We start from the raw sequence: 16,935 nt of genomic DNA, 5'->3' as shown, positions 1-16,935 counted from the left end.
CAAATAATTGCGCATGTGTGCGCCTTAAGCTTCTATATGTGCGTTGGCCTCCGGGAAAAAGTTGCGAGTAATAAAAATAAAAACATTTTTCTACAGCAACATTGCTCCCAACTCTGATTTAAATTATCACGAATTTTATACAATATTAATCATAAAACGGGACTTAAAACGCTTAAAACTTAATTACACGCGATTAAGTTTTATAATGAATATTTGCTTCCAACTGTCTTTATCAATGTTCATAAAATATATGGAGGGTAGGACGTCTACCCACCATAATAAAAAATATATTTGTCAATGACTCTGTCCAACTGCTGTGGTTAAAGTTCATAACGAAAATTTTATTTATTAACTCTTTAAATAATACATACAACGTGTACCGCTACGTACCACTTAAGACTGTAAGTCTGTACTTACCTACATGGATTACAGCAATGCACATAGAAAATGTGCTAAATGCGGAGCAATGGCTGTTGAAGCAGCCAGAGTGAAATTTACAACTTTAGTGGGTTCAGAAGGAACCGAGTCATAACGCATCTGGAAAGCGTATTAATTAACCGTGAAGAAATGTATGAATACAAGTCGGAAATCTGTGTAAAATGCCGTGTGTAAAGTGTAGTGTATCTGTGTGTAAAGTGTAATAGGTAGGCATGCCTAATGTTATTTGTATAAAAGGTACTGAAAACTTTGTGAATGCGCTTTATTAATGTCTATTTTTTTATTAAGTTGCCAGTTTTCAGTGTATATTTTTATATGTAAAACATTTTTTAATAAATAATATATATAATGTTATAAACATAAACATGCATTTTATTTAAATCAATTGATAATACCACAAACAAGGGGTAATATTTGCATCTTGCATATATTTCGTGATATGGAGATAACAAATATGTTTATCAACAGAATTACTACCTACCAATACCCGCCAGGCTAAACCGGTTGTCAACTTTAGTTCCATTGGTACACAAAGACGGCGCCACTAGTATAAACGTATAAACGGTTGGGGACATTTTTTTATATGGAGTTACCGTTCTTCTCCTAGTGAGTATTATATTCTTTGATCCGGACCCTAGGATTAGCACTTCCTAATTTCTACTATTTTAAAATAATGGTAATACAATTAATTCTGTATCAAAATATACCTTATGTAATTGCAATAAGAACCAACGTACCAGTGCGAGCAAAGTAATCAAACATGCGCAATCGTAGTCTAGTCGAACGCAGTCTGACAGTTCGTGTGAGGTTAATGGTCGACTCGCTCGAAATAGTTTTGATTTTGATAAATATTTGTATTCAAAATTCTTCTCAATCATGTAGATTCGCAACGTGAAACAGTAATACCCTTTCCATTTCAATATTATGTTGGTCAATAGTACTGGTGACAGGAAGTTAGCAAGGAAATATTGTAAATATATGATGTTTCTTTGTCATGAGAATAGTTTTTCTAATACTTATCGATCGATTACGAAAGAGCATTAAGCTTGTTTTGTTAAACAGTGTAACTGATTTTCATTAAAATAGCTAGAGTATACTATCTATATTTGCGTGAATCCATCTCGGCCGTAATAAAGACGCGTTAACTCGAGCTACGCTAACGAGTTATGTGTGAAGTGTTTACTCAACTCGATCTATTCACAGCCAGTTACATTTGCTTAAAAAAGCCATAAAGTTAAAGCGGAGATTCTGTGTCGCTACTTGGAAAGAGATAAAGGGAGGTGTGTCTTATGTGTAGCTCCTGAGGTCATTTCCATGTATTGTTGCTCTTTTCTGTAAGTACTGCTCACTTTATTTATTTACTTTTTTAAATCAGTTTATCTACCGGTAAATTCACGCACTATTTCACCTTTTAGTTTGTTTACTAGTAGTACAACTTAGTAGGTGTGACTAAACCTCTTACAAAAGTAAACATATTCTTTAGTACTTTAAAATAGCTTTATCCTAAGTAGTTTTAAGACAAATTAACAAATTCCTAACATATTTTATTAAAATGAACAATAATTATAATTGTATTTATAAAAAAAAACAAATTTTGTTTTTAATACCAATATTAACTATTTAAATCTGCATTATATTGACTATTTTGTTTAGTTTTAAAATCTATTAAAGTGATTAAGTTAAATAAATCAAAGTTAGGTTTTAAATTAAAACAATTGAGATACTAATTGTAGTATCCCGATTCCTACATTCCTGTACCGAGAGAGGAAAAGATGATTTAACTAGGCAAGAAAATAATAGATTGCATGTATTTATATTTAAAAAAAAATTCTACCTGATTACAAAATACTCACTTATTTACAAAATTCTTTATTTTTCCAAATATTATCATGAATCCATTCAGAATGAAATCAAAATAATACAGTACAGTATTGAATGCCACTTGATATTTGTGCTGTAAATGTGTAGTTATATATTATTATCAATGAAGGTTAAGTCTGATACTAAGTTCCTGTTAGGCTGATTATGGAAGCAATACATAATTATGTATGAGTTCTAGAATAGATTGCACTTCATAATGTAATTGTTTATTCATTTATCATTTATTATAACATAATACAACAATGTGCAAATGGTGGACTTATTGCAAAATATCATTCAGTGGAAAGTGAAAAGTTGATTAAATTAATTTAAAGACAATAAAAAATCTGGGAGGGAAAAAGTGCTTTTATTAAATGCAAATACAAAGAATTAAAAAAAAAAGAAATCTTCAAATGGACTGCGTTATGGAATAACGAACTACTTAGTTCATTATAACGAACTACTTAGTTCATTATAACGAACTACTTAGTTCATTATAACGAACTACTTAGTTCATTATAACGAACTACTTAGTTCATTATAACGAACTACTTAGTTCATTATAACGAACTACTTAGTTCATTATAATGAACTACTTAGTTCGTTATTCCATAACGCAGTCCAAATATTTGTCTGTAACATGTGACAATTTTGCTACATTGCCAATGAATACATTCTTTTTAGCCAAATATTGTGTTAGGTACATTAATAATCATAGTCCTACACATTGTTCCTTACAAATCAATTAACTGCTGGTATTTGAACCCTGAATGTATGGTCCATTAAACTTCAGGTAAATCAATCAATAGATATTATTTTATTGCTTACAATTTATTTTATACCAAAGTAAACAATTTCATTATTTTACTAAATCAATATGTATAGAACTATAATCACTCAAGACTTATAAGTAAGTCCCTGCATAGTTGTACTGTACAAGTACAAATTAAATTCAAGTTATGAACTCTTGTAGAAATAGAAGAAAGTTCCAAATTCAAAAGTGCTAAAATTGGCCCGGGTCTTATGAGTCTGGTCTTAAACCACAAACAAAACACTGCATAGGGTTTTGTTATCTCAATTTCAACAGAAACGAATAATATTGTGTCATAAGTATAATAAACTATGACACTACAACATTTTTAAATAGCACAACACAATTAAAAACTACATTATTCTGATTTAATTGCCTACATTCAATTAAAGGCAATGAGATGAGCGGGAGTCTGGTGGCAATCTGCCGGTGATTCACACATGACTGCATTATCACATACTAGCCAGCAATCAGGTTAGATTCCATGTAATAATGATGTAACTAATCATGCATCTGACATGTTCTAATGGTCATTCAGTTATAACAAATAGTTTGTTTTGAAATTCTAACATTTCCAGTCACCCATAACTCCCATAAGTGTTCTGCTAGTAAGTTTTGTTTTTGTTGTTTTATATTGTCTTTATTGTTTTGTTTTGACTACTAACTAAACTTGCTTTATATGTTTATGACCTTGTAAGGCCCAATGTGCATGATAATGTATACTGTGGCCTATAACCGCGAAAATCGAAGTTCGCAAATTGCCGGCATTTTTCTCTGTCACTCTAATTACGCCTTCATTGGAGTAAACGAGAAAGATCCCCGCAATTTGAGAATTTCGGTTTTCGCGGTAGCCCCTCTGTTTCAACCTGATTAGAACCTTTCACAAACTAAAAGTACTTTTTTATTTTGAGATGTTTCATTGCTTTCTCAAACAAACGAAAATCATCCCAATGTACTATGCCACAAGGTTTAAAATTAAAAGTAGTAAAATTATGTAGGGATAACATTTGCCACAAAGGACCATTATAGATCTAAATTCTAATGACAGAGTATCATATTGAAATGTAGTCACTAGTCATATTATGCTATGTTTCATTATGTTTATTATGTTATTGCTACTTATTTCCTTATATAATCTTTATATAACACAATTTACCTTCTATAATCAAACTTCCTTTTCTAGTTGATAAACTAACCTTGGCAGTGTGGCTTAAACAGAAATAATTTATTATTATTCATCAATTTATTCTTGACAGTAGGATTTCAGAGGTGCTGGTCGTCATTCAAATCTAATTCAAAGCTAATTTTGTTGCCTAGAATATAGTGCTAAACTTTCTTAAATAGGTAAGCCAGTATGAATCAAGTTCAATAGGTGTTTCACCACTGCTACACCCAGAATAAATTCATGAATGAATATCTTAGACAATATTATTCACAAGTTTGTTAATTCTGATTGAGCCAAACATTTGTGCACAGTATGAATAATCTGACCAAAGTAGTCACTGGAAAGCAATATTGCTGAAAGTGTTGCAATAAATTGTAGTGTGGGTTATAGCATTATTGCTTTCCAGCGACGGTATGCACGCATTTGCTGTACATTTGGGCACGTACGCGGCCCCACTATATTGGTCAGGTTTGCGCGTGGATATTAGAATACAAGAGATTCATCATTACTTTATTTTAGTTTCTGAAACACTGTTGGAAGTTTTATTATTTTTTATTCCAACACTCAACTCATAATAACTGTAATAATATAAGCAACATTGGCAGTATAAGCAAAGACATGTGAATAATAAATAATTAAAGACTGTCAATGTAAACAAAAAGTAGCGCTACCATGAGGTCTCTTGACTCTTTACGAGTGGTGGCGCCATCTATGACAATGGTCAGGTCTCACCCGCCAGGAAACTTGGCATTTATAAATATTTTGTGGCAAATAGACGTTTCACTTAAAAAACTAATGCAGATCAATACATGGTGTATATAATACATAATATATTATGTTCTGATTTGCGCAGATACACAAGCTGAATTGAACACACATGTTTACGTTATTTACAAACGTAAACATGTGTGTTCACTATACATGTAAACAACAAACATCCGTGTTTGCAATTCGTTACCTTTTCTTCCAAACATTTTGCGCAGGAAGCCGCAAATCATATTCCGTTGTTATTATATAGAAAAAATTAGATAGTTTCTTAATGAAACGATTTAAAGTCTTGTTTCGTAATAAAATAATGGTGCCAGAATCATAGAATAAACCCTGTGTGTTTTATTGTCAAAAATCCTTATTGAAACTGTGACTTTTTAGTTCCAAAATTTGAAGTTCAGGACTCAACTTGAGTGGTTTCGGATCGCGCGGCAGTTGCGCGGCATATCTCTTGTATTCTCATATCTATGAATTGTCGATTGTTCTGTATCACTCGGCTTGTTCCATTTGTCACAGTTCACGTTTGGGCGTCGGGATGGCGAGCATGAGTTCGACGCTCGTCGAGACCGTCTCTATAAACTACGAGGACTTTAACGAGAGCTTCCTTACCTGCGGCACATGTTTATGTTAGTACAAGTTTTTTTATTTCACCATAGACAAAGGTATGAGATGACGTAACTGGCCTATAGTAATCCTTATTTCATTGAGCAGGAAGGAGTAGGAAGAACCAATGACCTGCAGTACAAGTTTTTTTATTTCACCATAGACAAAGGAATGAGATGACGTAACTGGCCTATATTAATCCTTATTTCACTGAGAAGGAAGGAGAAGGAATAACCAATGATCTGCTAAGTGCGTTGCTGTTAATACAAATTGGAGCAATATGCTTTTTGGTCTGATTTTGACCGCTTAACTCAATGGCGTCGTAGCTGTATTAGGGCGCTGTAAGTGCGTCTTGTCTAGACTAGACTGGGTGTTATTGATTAGATTTTCAAACAGTGAGTCGGTGACGCTCGAACCAAACAAATGTATGGCGATATACAGCGACATCTAGTTTTGTTTTTAATCATTTAATCATTGCAATCATGTACAACATTATAAGTATACAAGGTACACACATATGTGAACATGAACCCGGACAGGGTATAGCAATTAGTTTTAATCTTATACTAAAATCTTTTTAAAAGCAGTCATACGATAAATAGCTCCAATATGTACACATTTTAATTCCTTTGAGTATGATATGTTTATAGTGGCAAACAAGCGTACGGACCGCTAGATGGTAAACGGTAATATACCCTATAGATGTGAATAGGACCGTTTGGAAGTCTTGTATTGGACACTTTTGAACAAAAAGGAATTCTGAAACCAATAGCGATATACATTTCCGTGTTTCTTTAAAAGATATACATTTTTATTTTTTGTGACAGGATAATAACGTACGACGTCATCAATCATACTAGTCGTCATTAAACATATCAAGAATAGATCAAGTATTCCGAAATGTTACATTAGGTGTGAAAATTCACTTTGTTAATTTAAGTTCAAGGAAATAATGCAGGCCCTTAGCCGTTAATAATTAATAAGCGAAAGCTTAAAGACAATGCTTCTTACAAGCCAAAGGTCTGACGTAATTTACTACGTCCAAGCCACACCTTATGTTTAAGTGTTATACAGAAATAACTCTGATGTCAAGTGGCTAGTAGTAAAATTAAAACTCTTAGTGTTGATTGAATATTAATGACCACTAAGCTACTACATACTTTATATGTATCATCATAAAGATATTTTGGGCAGATGTACTTTTAATTTCTTATCAGGCAATGTTTGAATTCCAATGTATATATAATATTGCTTTGATGGATTATAAATTAGACAATCACGAAGTTCATTTAGTCCTCTATCATTTAAATTTATCGATGCTTTTTGTTACGCGAATTCAAGTTTGCACACCACCTCATCCGCTCCATCTTGATTAAGATCTGTTTTTGCTTGATACTATTCAATGTACCTATTTTTTAATATCTCCCACACAAAAAGCGGCATCCTGCTAAGGAAATCAATCTAACATCATCTAGTTTTTGTTGGCTAAAACAAAAAGTAATTAGAACTGGAAAAGGGTTTTGATAAATAAATAATTTATTTTCAGGCACTTACGACGGCGGTGAACACACACCTAAGCTTCTCCAATGCTCACACACAGTCTGCTTACATTGCCTCACTCGAATAGCCGCCTCACAGACCAGAGACGCTGGTAGCTTCCGATGTCCCATCTGCCGCGAACTCATAACTATACCGAGAGGCGGGGTCCAAGCGTTACCACCCTCGTTCCTCGTCAATCAGCTTTTAGATCTAATGGCCCGACAGAGAAGAGAAGTCATTCCACAGTGTAGTTCTCATCCTGGTCGCGAGTTACTCTTTTGTGAGACTTGCGACTGCGTTTTCTGTCGACATTGTGCTGACGGGCCGCATAGCGACACGCCTTGCGACCACACTGTAGTACCATTCTCTATAGCGTTAAAAAGAATGTCAGAAATTCTACTCTATAGAGCAAATGAGTGTTTAAGTAAGCTTGGTTCAGCAAGAGATGCGGTTGCCAGTGAGTTGAGGAGGTTAGAGGCTGCGGCCACTGCGGCTGATGACGCTATAGACAGGCATTTTAACGAATTGAAGGCTGCCTTAGAGAAACGACATAGCGAACTAAAGTCGGCGGCGTCGGCCGCTGCCACACATAAAAGGAAGTTACTTGAGGAACAATTAAAATTAATAGACGCTGAGAAAACCAAGGTAAGACTGATTCAGATGTGATAAATTAAATACTGGCCCTATAATTTTGGTTCCTACTCTTTCGACGCGATCTTCTACCCTAAGTTAGCAGCGGGAATCGGGGGTGAACAGTTAGTTTCTTTGAGTAGCGATCATGTTGATTCCCCGTATTTGGATAGTGGATACGGTAACCAGAAATCAGGTAACGTTCAATTGTCATTTTCAGGTGGAGGCAGAATGTTCAGGCCTCCAACAGCAAGTGGAAGTCCGCGAAGTAAGCAGCCGAGCGGCAGCATTAGGCGCCCGGTTAGGAGACGCGGCGGCGCTGGCCGAGCCTCGCGAAAACGCTTTCTTGGCTGTGGACTTTGCCCATAACGATGCTCAGCAGAGGTTCGCGGAAGCACTGGCGGAACTTGGCAGAGTAAGAACCAGTACGACGTTTCCTGGCCTGTGTACTTTGCAACTAGGTAAGGATTTCATGAATATCTTCTAGGGTTTCTTAGGATTAGGGTATGGGTTTCTTTTAGGTAAGCATGTTCCATCCTACACTGCATCGGCACTTACCATCAGGTGAGATTGTGGTCAAATATTAAGTACCTTTTTCTTAAAATATATATAGACGAGATTTTAAAATTGCAAATGCGAAATTTATCTAAATAGTGCTGTTGCGAAAATATCAAATTTCTTTAGAAGTGTCATTGCCATCCTAATAGGTATATTTTATTATAACCCTTTAAACGAGCAATTCTTGTAATACCTTTAAACGAGCAACTCATGTTTATTTATATTTCGGGGATCTCTGAAACGACTCAAAAATTTGCTATATAGTGGTTTTCGGGGGCGATAAATCGATCTAGCTAGGTCAGCAGGGTTATCGGTATAGTCTCAAATATGCTTAATAACTATAATCAATGTGCCAGGAGATGAAGCTCAGCGATAAACTCGTTGGTTTCCAGAATCAGGGTGTGTTTGTGGTCTGGAAGTGAGCGTGATCCTCCGCACGGTGGATTATCACGGCGAGGCGCGCAGCACAGGTGGCGACCCCGTCAGCGCGGCCGCCACTTTGGACGATGCGCCTCTACCCTGCACCGTTACGGATCTCGACTCTGGTCATTACAGGTACCTATTTATGATCATTTTAGATTGGTTCCGGTTTCGGGGCGTTTTCTAGTACTATAAAGGATTCTGAGATCCTGAAGCGATCCTGAAAACCATAGGACAGATGAGGTAAAATGATTGGGTATTTGATGCGACACGACTATTTCTTTGAAACTATTTCGGAAGGAAGGATAGAAAGCAAGAGAGGCCAAGACGCAGTTAAATGGAACAAGAATGGAACAAGAGTCGAATTCAGAAGACAGAGTCGATCGGTGCCAGCTTTGGGCACTGCAAGCTTTAGTCACTTTTTGTTTTCTATATGAAATCTATTTCAGTTTATGATGAGGGGATTCCACAGCATGATTTTGAGCCTTATATCTTATATAAAACCGGTCAAAAATAACAGGTTTAAACAGTGGAAAGCACGGCTCTTACTTTTGAATTAAAGCATGATTGTTTATTATTGTGATGTGTTCCAGGATCACGTTACGACCTTGGGCCGCAGGTGCGCTGACGGTGCGCGTGCTGGTGTTCGCGCGCGCGGTGCGGGACTCGCCGCTGCGCGCCGACGTGGCGCCCGCCGCCGCGCCGCTGCTGCTGTGGGGCGCGCGCGGCGCCGGCAAGGAGCAGCTCAGCCAGCCCGTCGCCGTGGCCAGGTGTGTATACCATCATACACCGTGGGCCGCAGGTGCGCTGACGGTGCGCGTGCTGGTGTTCGCGCGCGCGGTGCGGGACTCGCCGCTGCGCGCCGACGTGGCGCCCGCCGCCGCGCCGCTGCTGCTGTGGGGCGCGCGCGGCGCCGGCAAGGAGCAGCTCAGCCAGCCCGTCGCCGTGGCCAGGTGTGTATACCATCATACACCGTGGGCCGCAGGTGCGCTGACGGTGCGCGTGCTGGTGTTCGCGCGCGCGGTGCGGGACTCGCCGCTGCGCGCCGACGTGGCGCCCGCCGCCGCGCCGCTGCTGCTGTGGGGCGCGCGCGGCGCCGGCAAGGAGCAGCTCAGCCAGCCCGTCGCCGTGGCCAGGTGTGTATACCATCATACACCGTGGGCCGCAGGTGCGCTGACGGTGCGCGTGCTGGTGTTCGCGCGCGCGGTGCGGGACTCGCCGCTGCGCGCCGACGTGGCGCCCGCCGCCGCGCCGCTGCTGCTGTGGGGCGCGCGCGGCGCCGGCAAGGAGCAGCTCAGCCAGCCCGTCGCCGTGGCCAGGTGTGTATACCATCATACACCGTGGGCCGCAGGTGCGCTGACGGTGCGCGTGCTGGTGTTCGCGCGCGCGGTGCACACCGGCACGCGAGGGACTCGTGGAGGTTGCTGTGGGGCGGAGGAGCCCGGCCAGCCAGTGGCTGTGGCCAGGTGTGTACACCGGCACGCGAGGGACTCGTGGAGGTTGCTGTGGGGCGGAGGAGCCCGGCCAGCCAGTGGCTGTGGCCAGGTGTGTACACCGGCACGCGAGGGACTCGTGGAGGTTGCTGTGGGGCGCAGGAGCCCGGCCAGCCAGTGGCTGTGGCCAGGTGTGTACACCGGCACGCGAGGGACTCGTGGAGGTTGCTGTGGGGCGCAGGAGCCCGGCCAGCCAGTGGCTGTGGCCAGGTGTGTACACCGGCACGCGAGGGACTCGTGGAGGTTGCTGTGGGGCGGAGGAGCCCGGCCAGCCAGTGGCTGTGGCCAGGTGTGTACACCGGCACGCGAGGGACTCGTGGAGGTTGCTGTGGGGCGCAGGAGCCCGGCCAGCCAGTGGCTGTGGCCAGGTGTGTACACCGGCACGCGAGGGACTCGTGGAGGTTGCTGTGGGGCGCAGGAGCCCGGCCAGCCAGTGGCTGTGGCCAGGTGTGTACACCGGCACGCGAGGGACTCGTGGAGGTTGCTGTGGGGCGGAGGAGCCCGGCCAGCCAGTGGCTGTGGCCAGGTGTGTACACCGGCACGCGAGGGACTCGTGGAGGTTGCTGTGGGGCGCAGGAGCCCGGCCAGCCAGTGGCTGTGGCCAGGTGTGTACACCGGCACGCGAGGGACTCGTGGAGGTTGCTGTGGGGCGCAGGAGCCCGGCCAGCCAGTGGCTGTGGCCAGGTGTGTACACCGGCACGCGAGGGACTCGTGGAGGTTGCTGTGGGGCGCAGGAGCCCGGCCAGCCAGTGGCTGTGGCCAGGTGTGTACACCGGCACGCGAGGGACTCGTGGAGGTTGCTGTAGGGCGGAGCCCGGCCAGCCCGTGGCTGTGGCCACGTCAGGGTATACCATTTTGGTGGCTAATTGGCAATTTAGGTGCGATGTCGATTCATCATTATCATCATATCACCTGAAAGACTGCAGTGGCAGACCCCTTACTACATGGATGTCAGTTGTTAAAAAGGATCTCTCCAATAACAATTTATATCCAACGACGACCCAGATACAATATCTCTGGAGAAGGAGGATTAGAAGAGCCGACCCCAATTAGAAATGGGTCAAGGCCGGAAGAAGAAGAAGACTATCACTGCTAGACATAGGCCTCTTCCACGGATCTCCGACCCGACGACCGGTCGTACGATCTAAAGCAGACCATCGATATCGGTCACCAGCTTATAAATCGTATACCTATCAACACAGATGATTAAGATAGTCTCGTAAAGAACACAACGTTACTTGTCTCAAAGAGTCTATTTAGATATCGGTATTATTGATGCGTGGTGGCTAGGTTTCCTTTCTTAAATTGTTCATACTTAAATTGTTTATTTCGAGCTTGTAATTATGCCATTGGATTAGGTATAAAAACTGTATACCGGGTGTGGCCTGTAATATGAGCAAAAAATTAAACTGTAGGCTGTACTTCTCATACTGACCAACATTTGTTCAGCGGCTTTTAAAAATAACTTGTGGTTTGATTTTTAATACACTTTAAATTTTATTCTAAGACGTAATGTATTGCGAATTTTGTTATTTTTAAGGCGTGACAAGCAACGTCAATGACAATGATATGGCGTGGCGATGGCGTCCATTGAAGATAATATTTATTTTGTATGAAAAATAGGGAGTCTAAATACTTCATAATTTTTAAAAGTTGTTGAACAAAAGTGTCACCGTTTGAGGAGTACAAACTGTGTTTTAATTATTTGCTCGTGTTACAGGCCACACCCGGTATAAGTATGTATTTATCCATATAAATATACTGTCGCCTAGCACCCATAGTACATAGTACCATCGCCCACACTGTTAACTATACATCGGTGGACCTTATGCCTTTTGTAATAAGGTCCACCGATGTGCAGTTAGGAGTGATGCTGTTTGTACACGCTTTGTTTAGTTTCTAATGACATTTCAAACTGTGTGAACTGTGGCGGATTTGCCCTAAGGCCAAATAGGCCCGGGCCTAATAGGGCGGTAAGATATTAGGGGCGGCAAATTGTGAAAAAAAATTCGCTCAAGCAATAACTCAAAATGTAGTCAATATGATGGGTGCTGAGAAAGGGGCGGTTACAGAGCCTGGGGCCTAGAGCGGCAAAGACTGCAAATCCGCCACTGTGTGTGAACGACTTTATCGTCGTTACCGTGTACTTGCTAAGCATATAATAGGTATGTATAATTCGCAGATGTCCGAAACGCCGCGAGATCTACGTGCTGGACGCGGGGAACTCGCGCGTGATGGTGCTGGACGAAGAAACGTTCGCCTTCAAGTCGCACATCGTCAATGAAGGTCAGTGTGTAGCTGTTTAGTCTTTTTTCTTGTACAGAAAACGTTCTAAATATTTTGGCTTGTCATATCACACTATTTTTTCTTTTCGCATCGATGTTTTCAAAATGTACAGTACCGGCAGGTAGTGACGGCTAGCGCTCTTTCTGTCGAACATTACACTACATTAATTATTTATTACAAAAAAAGGTTTAGGTTTTCTTGCACGACAAAGAGTCATAAGAAAATTGGCCGGTCTTCATAAGGAAACTGGGTTAGGGAGGTAAGTCTATTCCATCCTATAAAAATTAAACGGTCGCCCAAAAAGCCTACGCAATCGTTTTAGCTGGGACTTTTATCCAAATACGAATATAAAAACACTCACCACAATTATATACTAGACTGGACTTGACTAGTACGACGGGGTTGGTCTGTGAGTACGACACATGGGTGAAGTAAGGAATAAGATACCTACCGGAGTTTTACACAGTATTGTGTTTAAAATCTGACGTTTTTTATATTCTTTTGTAAATATTCCAGGTTTGGCAGGTCGCAGTTGTACAGGGATCGCAGTTACGGCTGACGGCATAGTCGCCGTCAACTGGCGGACGAGGACGCTCACTGAGGTATGTCATTAAGTATTTATAATACGGCACTTTTCCCTTAGGGCATCGGGTTCTATTGGCTCTGGATAACTATTTTTGCCATACCGCCCCATTATTTCACGATGTAAGTAGGTGTAGGTACCTAGGTACTATTTCACTCCTCATATGAGAAAAAGTGCTTTATTTTCTGTGCGAGGACCTGAATTGTATTTTGTTATAAAATACCACATTTGACTCCCTTATCATTTTGCTCCTATTACATGTTTCAGGTGAGCGTAGAGGGTTCAACTCTGCGTACGATCAAGTCGGATCGTCTAGTGGAGCCAGTGTGCGTGGCGTGCGACCCGAACGGTCGGCGACTAGCCGTCGGCGACAACGGCGCGCGATGCGTGTTTGTGTTCGACGCACGTGGGGCGATAGAGCGAGAGGTCAGTATGTCTGTTATCCCTTCAGGTGAGCGTAGAGGGTTCAACTCTCTGTACGATCAAGTCGGATCGTCTAGTGGAGCCAGTGTGCGTGGCGTGCGACCCGAATGGTCGGCGACTAGCCGTCGGCGACAACGGCGCGCGATGCGTGTTTGTGTTCGACGCACGTGGGGCGATAGAGCGAGAGGTCAGTATGTCTGTTATCCCTTCAGGTGAGCGTAGAGGGTTCAACTCTCTGTACGATCAAGTCGGATCGTCTAGTGGAGCCAGTGTGCGTGGCGTGCGACCCGAATGGTCGGCGACTAGCCGTCGGCGACAACGGCGCGCGATGCGTGTTTGTGTTCGACGCACGTGGGGCGATAGAGCGAGAGGTCAGTATGTCTGTTATCCCTTCAGGTGAGCGTAGAGGGTTCAACTCTCTGTACGATCAAGTCGGATCGTCTAGTGGAGCCAGTGTGCGTGGCGTGCGACCCGAATGGTCGGCGACTAGCCGTCGGCGACAACGGCGCGCGATGCGTGTTTGTGTTCGACGCACGTGGGGAGATAGAGCGAGAGGTCAGTATGTCTGTTATCCCTTCAGGTGAGCGTAGAGGGTTCAACTCTCTGTACGATCAAGTCGGATCGTCTAGTGGAGCCAGTGTGCGTGGCGTGCGACCCGAATGGTCGGCGACTAGCCGTCGGCGACAACGGCGCGCGATGCGTGTTTGTGTTCGACGCACGTGGGGAGATAGAGCGAGAGGTCAGTATGTCTGTTATCCCTTCAGGTGAGCGTAGAGGGTTCAACTCTCTGTACGATCAAGTCGGATCGTCTAGTGGAGCCAGTGTGCGTGGCGTGCGACCCGAATGGTCGGCGACTAGCCGTCGGCGACAACGGCGCGCGATGCGTGTTTGTGTTCGACGCACGTGGGGCGATAGAGCGAGAGGTCAGTATGTCTGTTATCCCTTCAGGTGAGTAGAAGGGGCACGCCCTGGTTACGACGTCGGATCGTCCAGTGGAGCCAGTATGCGTGGCGTGTGACCCGAATGGTCGGCCACAACGGCGCGCGATGCGTGTTTGTGTTCGACGCACGTGGGGCGATAGAGCGAGAGATCAGTATGTCTGTTATCCCTGCAGGTGAGTAGAAGCATAGAGAAAAAATACAAAGAGTGCTCACTCCATACATCAGTTTTTGTACGAAAACGACTATTATTTTCGTAGCCGACATCTAGCATCGAGTAGCGGAATTATCAGTTCTACTACTTGACAGTAGATGTTCCGACGACTGAAAAGTCTAATGCTACTTTTTATTAGCCCGTTGTATACGAAATGCGATTCTCAACCGGGAGAAATATTGTTCTTTTTTTATGAAATAGGAGGCAAACGAGCAGACGGATCACCTGGTGATAAGCGATTACCGCCGCCCATGGACACCCGCAACACCAGAAGAGTTGCAAGCGCGATGCCGGCATTTAAGATGGGAGTACGCTCTTTTCTTGAAGGTTTGAATGTCGTATGGGTCCGGAAATACCGCAGTTCATTCCACAGTTTGGCTGTGCTAGGCAGGAAGTTTCTGGAGAAACGCACAGTTGAGGACTGCCAACCATCCAAGTGATAAAGAAGGTGAAAACTTAGTGTTCGAAAACTATTTATTTTTATCTGTGTAATGTAATTGGCAGGTGGGCGGCGGCGAGCTGGGGCTGGTGGGCGGGCTGGCGCTGGCGGGCGACGTGCTGGTGGTGGCCGACGTGGCCGTAAGAGTTTATGATGCCAGCGGAGCGCTGCAAGCCACGCTGGCTCCCGTGCCTAAAGGTGAGCGCAGAGCTTTGAAATATAAACCTTATAGTACACTGTTTACAGTTCATATTTGAGTGGCAACGCTGCACCGTACGCTCTCGCGACTAGTCGTCACCCATAGCAGTGATACGCTTCATGCCTCGCTCGCATCCGTGCCTAAAGGTACGAGGGAATTTCAGCCTTGTGTACAGTGGTTACGTTCCATATTTGAATGGGAGCGCTGCGAAGCGTCCTGACTGCTCTTTACCGACAGCGGTGATTCGCTACAGGCCACGTTGCGACTCGTGCCTAAAAGGTACGAGGGGATTCGGATTTGAACATTACTTACGTTCATAGACTAGGAATCTATGAAGCAACCGGTGATGCCAAAAATGCGGGGGTGCGCGGGACGAGATGAGCGAAGTCCCGTGCCGTGATTGGTCCGTTCAAAGACACGGACGGCACACAAAGACACTTTCGACTCGAACATGGAGTAAAATTACCGTATGCGTGGCAGAGGGGGTAGCGCGACTATGCTCAACCTGGAGGATGTTTTGTCTGTGCTTACGTTACATATGGCGGCGCTGCGCTTGCTTCTATAATTCTACTTTACCACTGGTTTTTAACCTTTCAGTGATAAGGAATAACTTAACAAAAAATATATTTTGTCAAGGATCAGGAACTGTGTGGTAGTAATTACATATATGACAAAGCCAAAATAGGTTTATTAATTCGCAAGCCAATTAAGGTACTTCCAGGGACCACCAATGACCCCCAGACCACCTGTTAAGAAGTTAAGAACCACTAGTAATAAATATAAGTTACGCAAGAGCCGCTTGTCAGTGGAGCATAGGCAGAGAAATTCATGCTGTTTTTTTCTTATACATAGGTACTTATCAGTATTAGGTATTAGTATTATTACCCAAAACGGATATACTTTTTCTACTATAACTGACAAAACGTATTTGCCAGTCCGTATATCTTCATTTTTTATTATTTCTCGTCCAGGTCGCGGCGGCTACGGCGGCGTAGCGCTCGAAGAATCAGAATCAGGCCGCCACATAATATGCATACGTTCAGCGCGCGGCCGCCCCGCGCTGCTAGTGCTCGAGGCGAGCGGCGGCCGTATTCTGGCGGCTTGCGAGCTAGCTGACAAGAAACCTAGGCGGGTCGCTGGGCTGACGCTGCTGCCTAACAAGAGGGTTCTGTTGGCGGATCTGGCAGGAAACTGCCTGAGGCTGCATACTTATTGGTGAATGGTAAGTAAATGCTTTATAAACGGGATAAAAGCTACGAGTAGGGTTAGCGCCTATTGTAAGCGTCTCGGCCTTCGCCTACGTCATCTTATTGTTCAGAATCAGGCCGGCACATAGTAGGCATATCGAAGCGAGTGGCAGCCGTATTCTGGCGGCTTGCGAGCTAGCTGACAAGAAACCTAGGCGGGTCGCTGGGCTGACGCTGCTGCCTAACAAGAGGGTTCTGTTGGCGGATCTGGCAGGAAACTGCCTGAGGCTGCATACTTATTGGTGAATGGTAAGTAAATGCTTTATAAACGGGATAAAAGCTACGAGTAGGGTTAGCGCCTATTGTAAGCGTCTCGGCCTT

General features: G+C 43.4%; 1 protein-coding gene across 1 annotated transcript; it reads left to right on the top strand.

Annotated features, from left to right (window-relative positions):
• Positions 1–1,218: 1,218 nt before the first annotated feature.
• On the top strand, positions 1,219–16,586 carry LOC134670191 (uncharacterized). Its single transcript, XM_063527888.1, has 11 exons — positions 1,219–1,772; positions 5,559–5,668; positions 7,192–7,829; positions 8,035–8,275; positions 8,765–8,927; positions 9,386–10,111; positions 12,468–12,571; positions 13,088–13,173; positions 13,422–13,580; positions 15,234–15,366; positions 16,339–16,586. The coding sequence occupies exons 1-11, from the start codon at positions 1,753–1,755 to the stop codon at positions 16,584–16,586; spliced, it is 2,628 nt and encodes an 875-aa protein (XP_063383958.1). The 5' UTR covers positions 1,219–1,752.
• The last annotated feature ends 349 nt before the right edge of the window (positions 16,587–16,935 follow it).

Source organism: Cydia fagiglandana, chromosome 13 (assembly GCF_963556715.1).
Source record: "Cydia fagiglandana chromosome 13, ilCydFagi1.1, whole genome shotgun sequence".
In the NCBI taxonomy this organism is placed as follows: Eukaryota; Metazoa; Arthropoda; class Insecta; order Lepidoptera; family Tortricidae; genus Cydia; species Cydia fagiglandana.
The sequence above is the reverse complement of the archived record's forward strand: the minus strand, read 5'-3'. Positions and strand labels throughout refer to the sequence as shown.

What these genes read in the sequence shown, in the direction of transcription:
- LOC134670191 (XM_063527888.1), top strand. Translation starts at nt 1,753, where the DNA reads ATGTATTGTTGCTCTTTTCT. An exon ending in CCTGTGTACTTTGCAACTAG is followed by an intron (nt 8,276 to 8,764) that starts GTAAGGATTTCA and finishes GTTGGTTTCCAG; the next exon opens with AATCAGGGTGTGTTTGTGGT. An exon ending in GGACGAGGACGCTCACTGAG is followed by an intron (nt 13,174 to 13,421) that starts GTATGTCATTAA and finishes TACATGTTTCAG; the next exon opens with GTGAGCGTAGAGGGTTCAAC.